The 18,709-nt window shown below is 48.3% G+C and overlaps 3 protein-coding genes across 8 annotated transcripts; 2 read left to right on the top strand and 1 right to left on the bottom strand.

Moving 5' to 3' along the window:
• The first annotated feature begins 258 nt into the window (after nucleotides 1–258).
• On the top strand, nucleotides 259–1,569 carry LOC133606485 (uncharacterized). The gene is made up of 2 exons (XM_061960493.2): nucleotides 259–402; nucleotides 479–1,569. The coding sequence occupies exons 1-2, from the start codon at nucleotides 261–263 to the stop codon at nucleotides 1,375–1,377; spliced, it is 1,041 nt and encodes a 346-aa protein (XP_061816477.2). The 5' UTR covers nucleotides 259–260; the 3' UTR covers nucleotides 1,378–1,569.
• Nucleotides 1,570–2,215: 646 nt separating this feature from the next.
• On the top strand, nucleotides 2,216–15,614 carry LOC133606480 (uncharacterized). Of its 6 annotated transcripts, none has more exons than XM_061960483.2 (5): nucleotides 2,216–2,443; nucleotides 3,669–5,767; nucleotides 5,833–5,928; nucleotides 8,857–9,394; nucleotides 15,469–15,614. In XM_061960483.2, exons 2-5 carry the CDS (start codon nucleotides 3,672–3,674, stop codon nucleotides 15,589–15,591), a joined length of 2,853 nt encoding a protein of 950 aa, XP_061816467.2. In that variant the 5' UTR covers nucleotides 2,216–2,443; nucleotides 3,669–3,671; the 3' UTR covers nucleotides 15,592–15,614. The 6 variants fall into 6 exon arrangements, with proteins under 6 accessions (XP_061816467.2, XP_061816468.2, XP_061816466.2 ...); XM_061960484.2 differs by lacking the exon at nucleotides 15,469–15,614 and adding an exon at nucleotides 9,481–12,088; XM_061960482.2 differs by lacking the exon at nucleotides 15,469–15,614 and having other exon boundaries at nucleotides 8,857–9,059; nucleotides 9,168–12,088.
• LOC133605620 (uncharacterized) lies at nucleotides 15,606–17,765 on the bottom strand. The gene is made up of 4 exons (XM_061958849.2): nucleotides 17,381–17,765; nucleotides 16,326–17,318; nucleotides 15,821–16,020; nucleotides 15,606–15,752 (listed from the first exon to the last, which is right to left on the bottom strand). Exons 1-3 carry the CDS (start codon nucleotides 17,495–17,497, stop codon nucleotides 15,973–15,975), a joined length of 1,158 nt encoding a protein of 385 aa, XP_061814833.2. The 5' UTR covers nucleotides 17,498–17,765; the 3' UTR covers nucleotides 15,606–15,752; nucleotides 15,821–15,972.
• Nucleotides 17,766–18,709: the final 944 nt, after the last annotated feature.

Consider the following 18,709-nt stretch of genomic DNA (forward strand, 5'->3'; position numbering starts at 1 on the left):
ACACATCATGCATGTATCCGCAGTGGGGGTCACATGCGCTGCCGCAGTGAGGAAAGCCCACAAACCCTTTTATGGCACGGGGATGCCCGCTGTCACCACAGGAAGTCAGCCATGTTTGGGCATCCTCGACGCACTCGGTGGGGGGAATCCCTCGCGCCGCTCTCCACCAATGAGACGGTGGTGGCGTTACCAAGGAGACAGAGTATAAAACGGCCAGCGAGGGAAGGAGCTCGGCATCCTTGGCACCAGCGAGCAGACTGATGGAACCCGGCAGCAGAATTCTACCTGAAGACCATTTAGAGGGAATTCCCGCCATGCTTCCCAAGCGCCATCACAGCTTCCTGTCCGACTTGGACGACACATGCAGCACCTGGGCAAACAGCGTGGAGTCGGACCTGGCAGGTGAGTGCTGTTGCAGCATCTTCGTCATCCACGTCATCGTTCTGTTACATAAAACTAACACACTCTCCCCCGCCAGTGGTTTCCCCGGGAACTGACGCCTCCGACTCAGATTTCTTCTCCGATTTGAGCGACTCGGATTCACTCTCCCCAGCTCTTGACTGCGATGGAAGCTTCCTGTTGGAGCCGGCAGAAGACCTGAGCTGCACGGCGGATGCCATTCTCAACATGATCACAGAGATCGTGGGAATCTGCAGCGAGATGGAGGAGCAGGGGGACGCCACTTACCAACCTGTGTCCACACCCCCTCCTGTGGCAGTTAAGAGCGAGCCGGTGAGCGCCAACTGCGGCGCCAAAAGCGTTGCGACCTCAATTAGCGGCACCGACTCCCTACCGACTCCAACCGCTCCGGACTTTATTGAAGCACTGCTGAGCCAAGAAGGTGGCCGAGGTGAGGTCAAGCAGGAGGAGGACTGGATAAAGGACTGGTGCGTCAGTACCGAAGGACAGCATGCCAACTTACCCCCTCCCTCCACCCTGGATGCCAACCTCCTGTCCTCCCTCCTGCAGGGCGTCTTCCCCACCGTCAACCTGGGCAGCCTGCATGTGCCAGGACGCACACGAGTGTCTCGGAGAGCTCCCGCCAAAAGTGGCGTGAAGGCCAAGGCGTTCCCGTGTTCCGTGGAGGGCTGCGAGCGCCGCTTCTCACGCTCGGATGAGCTCAACAGGCATGTGCGCGTCCACACGGGACATAAGCCCTTCCAGTGCAGCGTGTGTGCGCGTAGCTTCAGCCGCAGCGATCACCTGACTACGCACATGCGCACGCATACAGGCGAGAAGCCCTTCTCCTGCGACGTGTGCGGTAAGTGTTTCGCACGCAGCGACGAGCGGAAGCGACACGGCCGCGTGCATGTCAAGCAGCAGCTCCGTGCACAGATGATGGCTGCCTACTCGCTGGCTGTGAGCGCCGCAATTTGATGCCGCGGCAGGAAAGTGTTTTTGGCCTCCTGGTGAGGTGGAGGACTTCCTGCATGATGTGACAATGTTCATGTTTGTACCATAGTTCTATTTTTCTAAATGTTTCTACCTGCTGTCATACTGTCATGTGACTTTTCTAACTTGCACTAATGCACTGTGGGATATGTGTGTAATGTCCCGCCCCCTGTTTGAGGATGCTTCAATAAAAAAGATAAAAACATTGCAAGATGTATCCAGTGTGCTTCATCATCATCGCCATCACATCAGCAGCAGGATGCGGTTGCTTGGCAACGCAGCGTCCCTTCTAATGGTTGCAATGAAGTTTTGAGTTGCATCGTTCAGGGTGAGCTGACTTGATGACGTTAAAAAGGAAATAATGTGACTTGACCCCAAAGGTCACAATAGCTGCTAACGTTCAAACAAAATACAAGTTGTTTACATCAATGACGTCATAAAGACATTGACCTTTGACCCACCTTGCCTCACAGTGTGGGTAACAGCACGGGTGTTTAGTGCCCCCACGTGTTTGAAAGTCGTTACTGCAGGTCAGTCCAACTCAAACTTTTTATTGCGAAAAGAAAATTAAAGATTTGATGGGCAATATCAATCACCCTTTATACCGCAATCATCTTCGCACACTGCGCGATGCATCCTGAGATATATATTTTATATGTGTGTATTGTGGCTCTCTCGCTCTTTTGTTAGGTGTTATTGATGCGGTTAGTATGTCATATTTATTTTGAAACCACCCCTTGTAAAACGTCAAACACATTATAATATAAACACAAGTAAAACCCACAATTAAATGAAAGACATCCGGGAGTTCTGAGTACTCGGTCCGCCAATGATGACGTAACAACAGTGCACGGGGACAGCCTCAGATGTTCGTTTCGGCGACAGCAATCCTCAAAAGTCACACATTTTTATGAACAATTTTATTGGGAATTTTTCTCTAAAATTACTGCAAGCCAAGGAGCAGTAAACAGGAAGTTCGTCTATCGAAAGAGGAGTGAACGTCCAATGAAAAGGTGTTGCCGGTTAGAGTCGTGAGTGTGCTTGTGGTGAGGTACGGAAGCTAACCATGTTAGCATGCTAACACATCATCAAACAAACTAAAAGATCTTTTTAAAAAAACACAAAAATAAGAAAACTGTATCTGTCCTTATCAACTGCACGACTGGGGCAAAGCTAACGTCCTGTTAGCATAACATGCTAATAGCAGCTAGCTCACGATGCGTCTTTGTTGTCCGTTTTATTTGATTGTCTTGTGATATTTTGTAGAACACTTTCAAATGGTTTGTGAGTTATTTGTATTTTGTCCATTACCATGAAGGTATGTGTGTGACATTTGAAAAAAACAATTCCTTTACATGAAACCAGTTTTATCATACAGGTCTTCTTAAGACGATTTCAGTGATAAAAAGTATAGTTTTCCTGTGATATATATTAAGTAAGTTATGATTTTTTTCAACACGGTGAAAATGCACTAATTTATGGCCAACCTCTTCAATACAAAGTCATTGGGGCTTAAGGTTGTAGGTGTGACCTTTTTTGTTTCTAAATGTCATAACTTTCTAATATTTACCCCATCTTAAAAGGCTTGGTATTTTTGGAGTGTTGATTTAACAAAGAAACATAAATAATGGGTTTAATCTGAACAATCTGAGTAAACATGATTGGTCCGACTCGACTTGTGACGTGAGCGCCCAAGAAGAGAAAGTCGGCTAGTCTAAAGAACCAGTGTGAGAATCCATCAATTTAAAATATATTTGGCAGACTCACAGATACATGTATAACTTACACTTTAAAAGGAATTCCAATGAAGTTTTCACTCATTGTATATTTTTTGGGGGAGTTTGCAGTGTCAACTTTTATATGATCTTTGTGGCACAAGTACTTGTCTTACCTAAAAATTTTGATGTTCTGAATAAACAAGGATATGTGTTCTACGTCATGAAAATAGGTCTATAGTGGTGACGAAAATGACACGATCGCAGTTGAACTCTGAAAACAGCGTGCCGGTTGCTACTCAAGATAGCACATTCAAGTGTGAAACGCTCTGAGTGACCACTGCGGAGAGCCAGCCAGCGGTGAATACACACATACCTATGCCTACTTTTCTTTTTACTGTTCCATAATCAATAACCTAAACTAAAGTTGTTCCTTGTCGGTGCCAAACAGTTAAATGAAAAATGAGAGACCAATGACACACAATGCTCACAAACACGTACACAATCTTGCCTAATGCTGGAAGAAATGTGTTGATCGTGATGCGTCTTGTCTTTGGTCAGGTGATGTCCCCCACATCAATGAAGCTGCGTGTTCGCCGTTCTGACACCAGAAATGACACCAACAATGGTGGCGCAGGAGGGCAGCAGCAGGAAGAGGTAAGGAGCCGAGCAAGCGGCAGTGGAAGTCGCAGGGCGAAGAAGACAAAAAACGCCAGGAGCAGGCAGACCACCACGTCTTCTCCTCCCGCCACCTCCTCCTCTTCAGTATCGGCCCGTGCCGCTCTGGCCTCAGAGGATGCTTCGCCTGACTCCAAGTGTCCCATCTGTCTGGACCGCTTCAACAACATGGCTTACTTGGACCGCTGCCTCCACCGCTTTTGCTTCCCATGTATCCAGGAGTGGTCGCACAACAAGGCAGAGTGTCCGCTTTGCAAGCAGCCCTTCAAGTCCATCTTGCACTCGGTGCGTGCACATGATGACTTTAAGGAGTACACTTTGCGGCCCGCCCCCCCGAGCAGTAGTGTCGCGGCCACAGTGGCTATGGTAGCGGCTATGGCATCTGCGGCAAGAAACGACCAGCAGATGAGGCTCCTGCTAAGGAGGCACAGAGTCGCTGATGGCACGGAAACCACTGCCAGGAGGCGTAGAAGGGAGGAGGAACGTGGCGTTTGGGAGTGGTATCTGGATGTCCCACCTCTTTCTGTCCCTCCTCATGATGAATACGCCGATGACGAGCAACACCTTAGGGGTGCGGCCAACCTGGCGGAGCATGGCGTCGTATTTGAAGGCCTGGGGGGCCCCGGAGCGAGCGCGGCTCCAAACGACAGCGCATCACGGCGGCTCATGACCCGATTGTCAGCAAGGTTACGTCTTCAGCAAGAAGGTGGGGTTCTGCGACGTCTTAGAGAACGGGAGGCAGTGGCCTTTCGCCGTGCCCTCTACCGCTGCAGTGTCCGTGTACATGGCGTAGCTGGTGTGAGTGAGACCGAAGCGCAGCGTGATATCACGGTCGATGGCTTCCGACGGGACCCCACCCAACTGAACAGACTTCGTCCCTGGCTGCGCCGGGAGCTCACAGTGCTGTACGGTGCGCAGGGCTCACTCTTAAACATCGTACAGAGCTTTATCATAGCAAGACTGGCTCGACACGGCCTGGAAGACACGCCCACTATCGAGGAAGATTTGCGGCCATTCCTGTTGGCCCGAACGGAGCACTTTCTCCACGAGTTGGTCAGTTTTGCCCGTTCGCCACTCACAATGGACAACTACGACCTGCATGCTGTGTACGAGCCGCTGCCCAATGCCATGGAGCTGGACGCCTCGAACGGTGACTCCGCCAACAGCTCCGTCATTGCTATCTCCGAAGGGGAGGAAGCAGAAGAGGAGGAGCATCGCAATAACGTCATGCCAGATGGAAGTTCACTCAGCCTCTCAGCCTGGGACGACGAGACGCCGGGCCCTTCTTACTCCACTTCAGAGGCCTTAAGCCCCGCCCCACCGGAAGCAGTCAATGAGGAGGGCGAGTGCATGATCGTAGGATACAAAAAGCCAATGGCCGAGCGCACACCTGAACTCGTACAGCTGTCATCTGACACAGAAGGGGAGGAGCTCCAAAAGACAGCGCCCCTCTCCACATTACCTCCAATCCCTACCTCCATCTCGACCGCTATAAAGGCAAAAGACACAGAGAGCGGCAAGGCTTGTTTCTCTGGCTCAGGCAGCTCGCTATGCACGATCAGTCCGCCTCTTCCCGAAGCCAACAGCACCAGGAGGAGAAGAAAAAGGAAAGGGCGGGGTCTAAGCGGTATCTCGGCCAATCCCAATCGCTGCATTTATCCTGCAATGATGTGCTCACCTATGCGCTCAAGCATTGAGTCCATCTCACCGCTCCTTGTCAGCCCGACAGACTCCGCCTCCGAATACTGCTCATCTCGGGACTCCCGTCTCACCACTTCTTCCTCCTCCCCCTCGTCCTCCTCGTCCTCGCTCTGCTCCTCCCCACCACCGTCATTGCCTCACACGCCGGCATGCACACGCGAAGAGAAGCCTGGCGGGAAGAGAAAGTACAAGAGCCGACACCTTGACCGCCACACAGACCCCAGCTGGAGGCCGCGAGGGAGGAAGAGCAAAAGGAGGATGCGTGGCAGATCAAATATGAGGTAAGAACTTCCGATTTCTCTGTCCAGTCTGACACATCAGTGACCCTACCTCTCTGATCTCATAGCAGCAGACGCAGTCCCAGCGTGGAGATTGTCTACGAAGGCGCTGCCTCCTCAGTTTCCGCCCGTAAACGCCACCACAAGACGCAGCAGCACAGCAGGTACATTTTCTTTCTCTTGACACATTTACACGATATTGATAACATAGTGTTTGTTTTAATAGTAGCAACAAAAATGCAGTTAACTAATTAGCAATTCCATCCATCCATCCATTTCCTGCCGTTTGTCCTTTTTCGGGTTGCGGAGGGTGCTGGAGCCTATCTCAGCTGCATTAGGGTGGAAGGTGGTGTACACCCTGGACAAGTCGCCACCTCATCGCAGGGCCAACACAGATACACAGACAACATTCACACTCCCGTTCACACACTAGGACCAAATTAGTGTTGCCAATCAACCTCTAATTAGCAAGTTTAACATGTTTTATTTCTTAACATTAGTGCTTTGATTTATTCAGAACAAAAAGAAAACATTTGATTAAATATCGCATTCACCATTTCCCCAAGGCTCATGTAATATAATTGGGACTTAGCTTATCTAGGAAATGAGCAATATCATTGGTCCTTGAGTTTATCAAAGTGCGGTTAACAATCAAGGTTTTACATAATTTTGATCTAAAACCGTAATACTAACCATCGGGAATTTTACCTCAATTTATCAATTATATAGGTAATCGATACATCCCTAGTACATAGTTAGTAAATTATAACTGCCTCACCTGGCTTTGTCAGTAAGTAATTATAACTATTCACTGCATTTGACTATGTTGGCTGCTAAATCTGTTCATGAGTTTTTGAACTACAGGGTTTCCCCTTAATATATTTGATTGTGGCGGTGCGCCACGGCAATATATTAGCCACCACACCTTAAAAAATTAGGGATTTTTACGTGAAAACAAAATAAAGTAATATTTTGCGGGCATGCGTAACCTCCGCTGAATGCACTGGAATCGTCGCAAGTTCAAGCCTCCTAGGCTCTGCGTTGTGTTTGTGAAATAATGATGGACAGGAGACTTGAATGACGTTTTGGACGCCGTTTATTTCCTGATGTGGAATGGAATGTGCACCGGTCAATACAGTGAGGCTGGCAGTTGTAATGCTAACCCATGTCGAGAGGGGGCACTATTGAGCACTCACATAAACCCTTGTTGGAACAAGTGGATTCAAATACCTACAGTAACTTGTTACCTATATATATTTTATTATTTGCGCACTATTGACTAGTGATGCACTGGAAATTTAATCAACGGAACAGCGCTGCCTAAACCGAATGTTGTAATGACGTAAGCAATACGCACAGGCTTGTCTGGAGCAGAGTCAGCATGTCCGCAATGTGGACGTACTTCAATGTATCCGAAATATACCCACAGACAGCGATCTTCAAAATTTAAAATGACACTGGTGGCTTTTAAGGAGAGAAAGGCTCCCAGCAGCGCAAAGCAAGTTTTCATGTCATGCTCTCTGCGGCTCGCTTTTTGTCGCGGACATGGAGTGACAGAAGTAAAGAGTCTCTAAACACGAGAACAGTCGACAATAACAACAGAAATAGATGCTATCTTTGTTGCAAGTCATTAAAGAAAGAGTGACTAAACGGATTGGGGAAATCTAAAGAAAATAAATATTCTGAACAAGGTACATTGTACATCAAGCAGCAACAATTGAAAAAATTAGCAAAACAATAGTATGTAAGAAACATTCATTATAACAGATGTGTTTTAAATATGTATATATACATTTTATATATATGCATCATAGCAAATGTGATGATGTCATATTGACCACGCCCCTAGTCACACCCCCAACGCCACAGATATCTTGGCAATCTGGGAGAAAACCCTGAACTTGTGGCAAGTGCAGGAAACACAAGATAGCTGTTTCTCTAAGGTCTTTATTTAAGACTGCCAACATGAGAAGTAAAAAATACACACCTCAATGCGCCTTAACAGTGCGCTCAAGTTTACCCGAAACCTCGCCAAATACCAGCTTGGTGTGAGCATGGTCCGAGTGCCCATCACACAGCGCCCCCTCAAACAACCAGAAGTTATGGGGAAAACAAAAACCTCTCAGGGGGCCTCACCAGCCTCATTCGGGGGCCGAGGCGGTGAAGGACATTCGTCTGACAGCTTTCGCTGGGCAACCTTGGCAGGGAACTTGGCCCAACAGCAATTCTTCATTATCTCACTGTATAATATTCACAGACACTGCCAATATTATTTTACAAATCTCATTTTGCTCACAACTCTTTAGGTCTCTGTGTGTTATTATTATTGAAGATATTGATATTAGGTAAGTTACAGGCCCATGGTTGGAAAACGGAAGTGTCAGTCACATAGAATCTCATCGACGTACATGTCTTTGAAGTGTGTGTGCATATACTCATACGCGGTTCTGAATATGCAAACAACAATTTGCATAGTACAATGTGCAACATTATCTCATATTTTAAACTTAATTTTACGACAAAACATGAAGTAATTTAGCTGTGCGCCGATTTTAGATATATTGTACATGTAATAATATATCAGTATATTGATGCACAAATGATATATTTCAGACAAAAGACTTTCAGAACTGATGCTATTTTGTCCAAAGCTTGTGTTACATAAAGAAGCGCGTTCCGCAAAAAAAAGAACAATCCAGAGCAGAACAAACTTTTTCAAACCATGAACTCACTTCTAATATGTCTTTAAGTTTGTACAAACAGAAACAAATTAAAATATGTTCTCTTGCTGCTATGTTCTAAAATCTGTTCTTTCCCCACTATTCAATGCTGCTAACATCACACACTTTACTCAGCCAAGTCTCAGAGTGAGACCTCTTTTCGCCTTGGCCGCAAAGGTCTTTGTTGTGCTGATGTTGCTGCAGTTATTTATACCAAAGTTAGAATGTGGACAAAATAAACTATCGAGATTGTCTGTTATTAATATGGAGGAAAAGTTATTCCGCGATATATTTCAATATTTCTTTATGGACCGGACCAATGGCCGGAGACTGAAACATGGCTGAACTTTCTTGACACCATTTTTCTCGCAGGCCGCCGCCCATCATCACGCTGGACAGCGATAGCAGTCCGCCAAGCAGCCAACATGGCGACGACTTGGGTCATCTTCCACCTCTCTCATTGGTGCGCATGGCCAGTGTGGGCGTGGCCGCAGCTGTTGACATTGGGGAACTTCCTGTAGATATCCTAGATGGGGGATCAGACCGGTCTGAGGCGGAGCCAGCTTTTCACAAAGGTAATAGCGGTGAGCGCCATTCGCTCAGTAACAATGGGCGTGGCGAAGAAGGACAACCCATTGCTGACACACAAGGACTAATCAGGGAGCTTGTTTCAAAACAAACAGAAACGGCCTTTTGCAACATCACAGATGACCTCTCCATGACCTCATCTGATGCCTTCAGGAGTCACAACAAGGAGAGGCCACCGTCGCTTAATTTCCCAGACCCCACCTCCTTTTCCTCACCACCCCCTCTGAGACGCGCCCCTCCCAGCAAGGATGCAGCGCCCCGTCTTGTCGAGACAGAGGACGATGTGTCCGTCCACTTCTCTACTGACCTTTCAGTCCCCACTGTAAGTATGACAGATGTATTCTCACATCTTGACTACCTGCATGAAGGTCGCGGGGTTCCCCATGGCGGTGACCTTGAGTCCTCCAGTGCAGGTCCGGTTGACAGCACAGCTGCAGGAAGTGACCACAGCGTCTCACCTGCTCCCCCCTCCCTCTTCGACTCCCGCTGCTTCTCATCACCCAGCTCCTCCATGACCCCGCCCACCTCGTCAGCTGCCTGTCATGTCAGTACAACATGTGACCTCTGACCCTGTTGTCATCACGTCATTTAGACAGGTCGTGGAGCCCCGTCTCTGTTGCCCGCTGACTGTTCGTTGACCATCAACTGGGTGCCCCGCCTCCCTGACTTATGTCTTTCATAAGTCAGTGTTTCCCCTAGGCCAGTGGGGGTCAAAGTGCAGCCTGGGTGCCATTTGTGACCTTAAATTATTTTTTATTGGTTCTCAAAACATTGTGAAAATATAATTCAACAAAAAAAAACAGCAAAACTTTTAAAAATGCAGGAAAAAACTGAAATATGATATTAACTAATAATAACACAAAAGTTTGTCTTAAACATATTTGGCATTTCCTTTTTACCAAATAAAAATGAAATTGGCCCCCTGTATTCTTAGATTTTTTTATGCGACCCTCAGTGAGAAAAGGTTTGGACACCTTATTCCTAGACCAGGGATCATCAATGCAGCCAGTTAGCAACATCTGGCCAGCCAGAACTTTCCATTCAGGCCTCCTGACCAAAATTCCTGAATTCGAAATAGGCTATCAGGTTACAAAAATAACAATGTTTGGTTTTCTTAATCATACAATGACTGTGAAGGCTATTTAGAAATATACTTTTGGCATGTGCGGCACTAAATCTATTGCTGATTGGTCACTTTATAGTGAAAATCCGAGACCGCCCCACATTAGTGCTTCAAACAGCAGTGTGATAGTTATGGTGCTTATTGAGAAAAGTAATGTACAGATAAATGTGTGTCATGTATTTCATTCTGAAAAAAAATTTTGATGCAAAAATGTTTGCTTTTTCATGAGCTGAATTCCAATACCTACAACTTGCTATGTACACAAAATAATTGTCTCAAATATGGTGTACCCTGCCTTCCGCCCGAATGCAGCTGAGATAGGCGCAAGCACCCCCCGCGACCCCAAAAGGGACAAGCGGTAGAAAATGGATGGATTGTTGACATCTTTCTAAAACAGGGTGAGTGAGCACTTTTTCTTAGCTGAAATAATCAATCCAGCTCAGAGTTGTCAGATGCTGACGTGACGTGTGCTTAAGTTTGCGCTGATGAATGTGCAGTATTGTCACACAGCATGAGTGTTGAGGAGGCGTGTAATAGGCATGCTGATTGAGCTGTTGCTCTTCAGAGGATTTTTAGAGAGTTGTGCTGTACATCCAATATGTAACCACACAAGCGCAGCACCTCCACATCCAGCATCTTCATCGCCAACAATTGGTTTGTATAACCAAAGAATTGCTGCATAAACTGCCAGAAAGCGTCTCAGGGAAGCCTGTGTTTTTTGCCGGCGCAACAAGTGGTGGCTCTTTCGTGACTTCTGCGTTGCTTTTTGGTGCTTTTTTGTGAACTATTGGATCAGCCTCCAGGGAGCCTTTTGGCCATGGCCATGTTTGCACTGTAGACCAGCTGCTGGCTCTCTGCCACACCAGAGTCCGTGTGGAGAGACCGGAGGAAGAGACAGAAATGCAGAGTTAGCGTAGAGCACCGGGATGAACAAGCCTCACACAGCTGAACGAGCTTGCATCGGACTCTTTGGTCTCCCAGAGTCAACTCCCTTGGTTGCTTTGTTGGGTCCGTTCCTGTCTCTGGCCGTGCGGACCCCCCACCCCAGCAGAGGATGGCATGGAACACCGCAGAGGCCACAGCCGTATATGTGGGTGTTGAAATGGTGTTTTTGTTTTGTTGTTTGTATGCATGGTGCAATCTTATGTGCACAATATGTATTATTTATTGCAATTTTTTTGGTTTTTTTGTTGTTTTACTTTTGTAGCTGTATGTAGAGCTGGTAACGCTGAAGTGGCAGCTGGTTGCAGCAGCTCTGTGTTCTTTTAATATGTCCTTTGTGTTCTTTAATGTTTCCCTCTTGTTTTCATGTTTTACCTTGTTTGTGTATATGCACTGCAACCACATCATTTCCCCACTACGGGATAAATAAAGTATACCTTATCCTATCTGGCACTTTGGAGAAAAGGTTTTCCTGGTTTTCACTGTTCAGAGCATTGTGTGGGGCACAGAAGCGCTATGCTGATGTCAACGTTGTGGATCGAGAGGGCTGTGGTGGCAGTGGGGTTACGGTATGGGCACGTGTACGTTATGGACAACGAAAACGAGTGAATTTTATGGAAGGCATTTTGAATGCACAGATACACTATATTGCCAAATAATTTTGGCGACCCATCCAAATGATGAGAATCAGGTGTCCTAATCACTTGGCCTGGCCATAGGTGTGTAAAATCAAGCACTTAGGCATGGAGACTGTTTCTACAAACATTTGTGAAAGAATGGGCCGCTCTCAGGAGCTCAGTGATTTCCAGCGTGGAACTGTCATAGGATGCCACTTGTGCAGCAAATCCAATCGTGAAATTTCCTCGCTCCTAAATATTCCAAAGTCAACTGTCGGCTTTATTATAAGAAAATGGGAACAACAGCAACGAAATGGTATGCCACATAAACTGACAGACAGGGGTCAACGGATGCTGAAGCACATAGTGCAAAGACCTTTTGCACAGTCAGTTGCTACGGAGCTCCAAACTTCATGTGACCTTCCAATTAGCCCACGTACAGTACGCTGAGAGCTTCATGGAATGGGTTTCCATGGCCGAGCAGCTGCATCTAAGCCATACATCACCAAGTCCAATGCAAATCGTCGGATGCAGTGGTGTAAAGCCTGTCGCTCCTGGACTTCAGAACAGTTGACGCGTTCTCTGGAGTGATGAATCACGCTTTTCCATCTGGCAATCTGATGGACAAGTCTGGGTTTGAAGGTTGCCAGGAGAAGGGTACATTTGGGACTGCATTGTGCCGAGTGTGAAATTTGGTGGAGGAGGAATTATGGTGTGGGGTTGTTTTTCAGGAGTTGGCCTTGGCCCCTTAGTTCCAGTGAAAGGAACTATGAATGCTCCAGGATACCAAAACATTTTGGACAATTACATGTTCCTAACATTGTGGGAACAGTTTGGAGCGGGCCCCTTCCTCTTCCAACATGACTGTGCACCAGTGTACAAAGCAAGGTCCATAAAGACATGGATGACAGAGTCTGGTGTGGATGAACTTGACTGGCCTGCACAGAGTTCTGACCTGAACCCGATAGAACACCTTTGGGATGAATTACAACAGAGACTGAGAGCCAGGCCTTCTCGACCAACATCAGTGCGTGACCTCACCAATGCGCTTTTGGAAGAATGGTGGAAAATTCCTATAAACACTCTCTGCAACCTTGTGGACAGCCTTCCTAAAAGAGTTGAAGCTGCAAAAGGTGGACCGACATCATATTGAACCCTATGGGCTAGAAATGAGATGGCACTTCAAGTTCATATGTGAGTCAAGGCAGGTGGCCAAATACTTTTGGCAATATAGTGTATATTGTGACGTGATTCCAAGGCCCGTTGCTGTACCATTCATCCATGACCATCACCTCATGTTGCAGCATGATCATGTTCAAGTTTCTGCTAATATCCAACGACATTCTATAGGCTACAATAAACCTTGTCAACTTTAGGCGCAGTAGATTGTTTTTTTTTCTCATTTGGCCAACCTACGGCACACCTGGGCAATGATCATGCAGTCAAAGGACCATTGTGATATGCCACACTTGTGAAGCAGATGGATTATTTTGGCAAAGGAGAAGTGCTCACTAACAGATTCAAACTTACATTTGAAAGAAATATGCCTTTTGTGTATATAGAAAAATATTTAAAGATTTGAGTTCAGCTCAGGTAAATTAGAGAGCAAAAACAAAAGCGTTGTGTTTATGTTTGTTCATTGAATAAGAGCACTGTAGCAAATTATTAGTCACACAACTCAATCACGCTTGCCGTTAAGCCTGACGTTCTCACTTCTGATTCTATTTTAATTTGTTTTCTTAACATTGGTGTAAAAAGTGATATACACTACTTTCTGGCTCCATTCTCTGGGTACACAACCTCTACAAATGTAATCACTGATCATACACTGGTGGTTCTCGATTTAAAAAATTAGATCCGTGCTAGACTTTAGTGGCTTGCTGCAGTTACCTTTACTGTTAATGCAGGCGAAGGCTAACATTTTTGATATCATCTGGCTCTCAGTGTATGCAAGGAACATCAGGCCTTTGGACAAATGTAATTAATGACCACTGGCCTAGGCTGACAACCTTAAGGGCACATGCATGCACGTGTGCATGGTATTCGATGATGGCCCTGTTTACTAGGCACACCAAATCTGATTTTTATTTCCCTCAAGTGACATTGATCATATATTATTTGCCAGTCCAAGTGCTCCAAAGTCTTTCTAATCTGATCTTGGGCTACAGCAGGAGGTCGTCCAAATCTGATTGGAATCTGATCTTTTCAAATATGACTACAGTAAAATGCAACCTGATTGCAAATTTTACCTCATCATTCGTGTGTGCAGTACGATCACTTTATTTTTTGCAATTCTCTTGTTTCTTCTTCTGCAGTTATTTTCCAAGTGTGGATGTTTTCTCATGCTCAGTGGCTTTGTGGTTAGAGTGCCCGGCCTGAGACTGGAAGGTTGTGAGTTCAAACCCTGGCGGAGTCATACCAAAAACTATAAAAATGGGACCCATTGCCTCCCTGCTTGGCACTCAGCATCGAGGGTTGGAATTTGGGGTTAAATCACCAAATGATTCCTGAGCATGGCCACCGCTGTTGCTCACTGCTCCCCTCACCGCCCAGTGGGTCAACATGGGGATGGGTCAAATGCAGAGGACAAATTTCACCACACCCAGTATGTGTGTGACTATCTTTGGGACTTTAACTTTAGTAACAACTTCTTTGTTTACTTACGGAATCCGGTGTTCTGGCGAAATGAGCTGATTTGTCGAAAAAAGTTACCAGCGGTGTATCGATTTATGCTGCTTCTGCATTAAAAAATTATACTTGTAAGTTTCGAAATGCCAATTTAGATATAAAATAAAATATATGATAAAATAATCACTTACTTGTAGTGTCAGTGACAAGTAATCTCTTCACCCCCAAGAGATAGCTCATTTCGACGGATTAACTTTGGGTCTACAACTCGTTTTCACTTATCGAACTGCGCATGCAAGTGACGCGGCCACATTGGGTCCTGTGCGTGTTTATACTGGAGTCCGATAAAGATCACACTTTACTTGCAGTGTAAAGAGTCAGCTGGAAAAAAATCAGATTTCGAAAAAGTCCGATCTTGGCCACTTCGGCCTGCAGTGTAGACTAGTCTATATGGCACTCCTCCACAGTAACATTTCCAAAACTTTCATAATAGGAACCAATACAAAGATCTTGTGGTGCAGGGGGATGCATATAGACCTGAGTTTTATTGAAATGTTGGCAAAAACGTGTTGGAAATTAGTTGTTTTTTCACTGTGCCACTGCTTAGCATCTTGTTGCCATGGTGACACGTTCCTACTGGATCTTGTCCTCCTTTCAGCTGCAATGTCTGTTGCATGCCACTAGATGGCACGTTAAAGCAGTTCTTGTGGCTTCAAAATGAAGGTCAACTTTTTTTCAACCTCGAGTGCCTTTGAATGTGAAGCTTGAAAAAAAAAAAAACTCTGGAAGTGTTAATCTAGCGCACTCACACCCTCTCTGACAAACCTTGTCAGGGATCATTGTGTGCAAGCATTTCCCTTCCACCCTCTCAGGCCACGCCCACATTGTGGAACATTAGCAGGTCCATTGTTAGCAGTTGCTTAGCAACACGGTGCTCGTCGTCAAGGACAACCAGCGTTCTGCCTCGCACCACTGTTGTTCACATGAGCACTCAATGTGAAGCAATCAGCTGACGTGTGTGTGTGTGTGTGTCTTCATGGTAGGGCTCTTGAAAGAGGGTGTTGACATTTTCTTCCTTGTTTAAAGCTGCCTGCGTGGTTCTTGTCCAAGTCTGCCGGATCTCGACTTCGTCATAAAACTACAACACTGTCAGAGTCGTGTCCGAGACAGGAAATCCATTGGAAGCTTCTTGAAGAGGAGCATTTGTAGAGGTCACGTGGTACTTGTAGTCCTCCATGTTGTAGTCCTTTGTGTGGTGGAACTCCTGCTCAGCTCACACGCTTCACCTCTGGAGGCCGAGAAGTTTCAGGTGGAGTCCGGACGAGAACGGCCACGCGGTGTGTCAGACCTTAGCATGAATCCCCGCCCACCTGTATGATTGACAGGTGTTAGGAGTTGAAGAAAGAGAAACCAAGGTTAAGAAAATGTATTCATTTACACTTAGAGCCCTCTGCTCACACGTGGGGAGGGCGGAGCTAATGACATATACAGCAAGCAGCCACCAGGAAGCAGCTGTCAACAGTCCCTCTCACACACCCACACACGTTAGTCCAGTGTGATGACCACTTCCTGTTTGGCCTCCAGGACTGACTAGAAGAACCAACGGAAGGCCTCACCGGTCGGGACAGATGGCGGTCTCTGTGGAGCAGAGCGAGAGAAAAAAAGCTCTTTAAGGACAGAGGAAACTGCACACACACACACACACACACACACACACACACACACACACACACACACACACACACACACGTGCACACCCCATCATCACTCACACTCGCCACAGGTCCAATTAGTGGGTAATGGACTCATTTGCTAACGTGCATGTTCTGCTGGAGCGTGTGTGTGTGTGTGTGTGTTAATTAGCCATGGTTTGTGCTGACTCCTTAGGGAGGTGGTGAAGACAAATCTATAATAAATTGTGACAAACACAATGTGGGTCTCACCTCCAGTGCCCCTCCCCCGCCTCCCCCCGGCTTCTTCTTGAGTTCTTCGCACTTCCGGAACTTGCAGATCTGGTGACCTGTCTTCCTGTTGCGACATGACGAACACACGCCACAGTTGATGAGGCGCCTGCACGGCCCGCAGACGCCACACCGTTTCCTCTTTCTCTTGGCTGCCGCCCCTGACGACGATGACAAGACCACACCCCCCGCGGTCACACCTGAGGGCGAGGTAGAGGCGGGACATGGGGAAGTGTTGGCGTGCTGCTGGCAGTCCGCCGGCACTCGCTGGCTGCCCGTCATCTGGAAAGCGCTGCTGGCGTCTGAAATCCCACCCCCGGCCGACCCCATCGCCATGACAATGACACCCGGGGGTAAGCCCAGGCCCCCTAAGAAGCTGCTCCCGAGAACCCCTCCCCCGTTGCAGCTCCCTCCCTCTGACAGGCCCATCACATCTGGGTGGGCATGTCCTTGCTTGTTGATGCCACAGTCAGCCCCTCCTCCATAGCCCGGCGGGAAGTTCCCATTGCTCGGCGCCATAGGGTGGTGGTGGGGTGTTTGAGCAACAGGAAGTGAATGTTTTTCTGTCCGTCCACCCTCGTCGGGCCGTCCACCTCCCACCGCACCTGGTGCCCCGCTGCCCTGGTGCATGACACTGCTGTGGGGGTGTGAAGGGGTCATGTGACCTGAAGGTGCGGTTGGAGTTGGGTGGTGGTGGTGGTGATGCGTGGTGGCGGGCTTCGGCCGGCCCCAGAAGACTGCCGCCGGATGGTTCATGTTGTCGTGGCAACCCCAGGGCGCTGCCCCCATGGCGCCCAGTCTGGTGGCTGCAGGGGGGAAGATGGGGGCAGCCGCTGCCAATCGGGCCGCCAGCTTGGCGGACGGCGGGAAGCTGGTGACATCCATGTTAACGTTGGTCTTGTAGAAGCTGGCGATGGACGAGCGGTAGCGGTCCATCTCGCTGCTGTAGTCCAACACCGGCGCCAGCGTGGACACCTGTGACACGCAGCGCATGTCAGTGGTGGCGGTGGGCGTGGGTGTCGGCAAGTCAAACTCACCTGGCCCTGTGCACCGTAGCCATGGTGATTTGGATGATGGTGCGAGGAGGCGGAGCTTCTCTGGAGGACCGAGGACAGATCGCTCTCCACGCACACGCCGCTCGTCATCCCCGACATGTTTGTTTACTTCCCTGCGGCTCCAAGCACAAACACACACGCTGTGATGTCACACTTCCTGTCCACATGACCTCTGACCTTACTGCAAATCACTGTTCCTTGTGTGTGTGTGCATGCGTGTGTGTGTGTGTGTGTGTGTGTGTGTGTGTGTGTGTGTGTGTGTGTGTGTGTGTGGCAGGAAATAAAATGTGCACCCTCCCTGGAGGCGTGACTAATTAGCGTGTCTGGTCAGCGTGTGCGAAGGTCACGGCGGCCAGCAACACTCCCAGGCGGCACATTAACGCCCCCCCTCCCATCCCCCCGCCTCCTCCCGCAGGCGCAGCAGGAGGAAAAAGGAGGCTAAAAAGCGTGAAGGCGGCATGCGGCGGAGGAGAAAAAAAGATGCTCTGACTTACCAGGCCCGCCAGGAGGAGGAGGAGGAGGAGGAGAGGAGGAAGAAGGAAAAGAGGAAGAGGAGGACCGTCTGGGAATTAGCCTGCCACGGATCATGGCTGGCGGGGAAGGAGATGGGGAGGGGGGGGGGGTGCAGGGGCGGGGGGTAGCACCAGGAGGGATTTGTCGGTCTGTCAGTAGCAGGAGAGAGGGAAGGGGGGTCGGTGGGGGGAGGTAACGGATAATGGGGGGTGTGGGGGGGTGGATAATCACCTGGGCTTGGCAAGAGCGAGCGCGAGGCAGGAAGGAGGAGAGGCAGGTGGCGAGGAAGCGGCAAGACCCTGCAGGGGGGGAGGGGGCGATGAATAATGGCGGAGGTTATGAACGGATACGTGTGTCGTCCTCACGACGCGGGGGGTGGAGGTGGGGGGATGCGGGGTGGTGCTTGTTGGCAGGCTGATGTTCGGTGACAGGAGAGGGAGGGGGAGTGTGTCGGCTCGTGCCCTCCGCTGCGTCTGGCGCCACCCGTGGCCGCGCGCCGCGTGGCGTCTGATTGGCGCCCGGGGAGAAAGAGGAGGCGGCGGCGGCGATGTGTGAAGAAGGCTGGCGGCTTTCCAACACGCACCACGTGGCCCCTCTGCTGCGTTCTTATTGGTCCGCATGTAAACAGCCACCTTGTCGTCATCATGTCTAAAATCATGACTTAAAATGTTTGTACAGGTCTCAAATTGTATGATATTCATTCATAATTCAGTCATTAATTATTAACCCATGTAAGCATTCCCTTTAGCCCCTCCCCAATGACATTGTCACCAAAAGTTGAAAGGTCAAATGTCCTGT

The sequence above is a fragment of the Nerophis lumbriciformis genome, linkage group LG05, assembly GCF_033978685.3.
Source record: "Nerophis lumbriciformis linkage group LG05, RoL_Nlum_v2.1, whole genome shotgun sequence".
NCBI classification, from domain to species: domain Eukaryota; kingdom Metazoa; phylum Chordata; class Actinopteri; order Syngnathiformes; family Syngnathidae; genus Nerophis; species Nerophis lumbriciformis.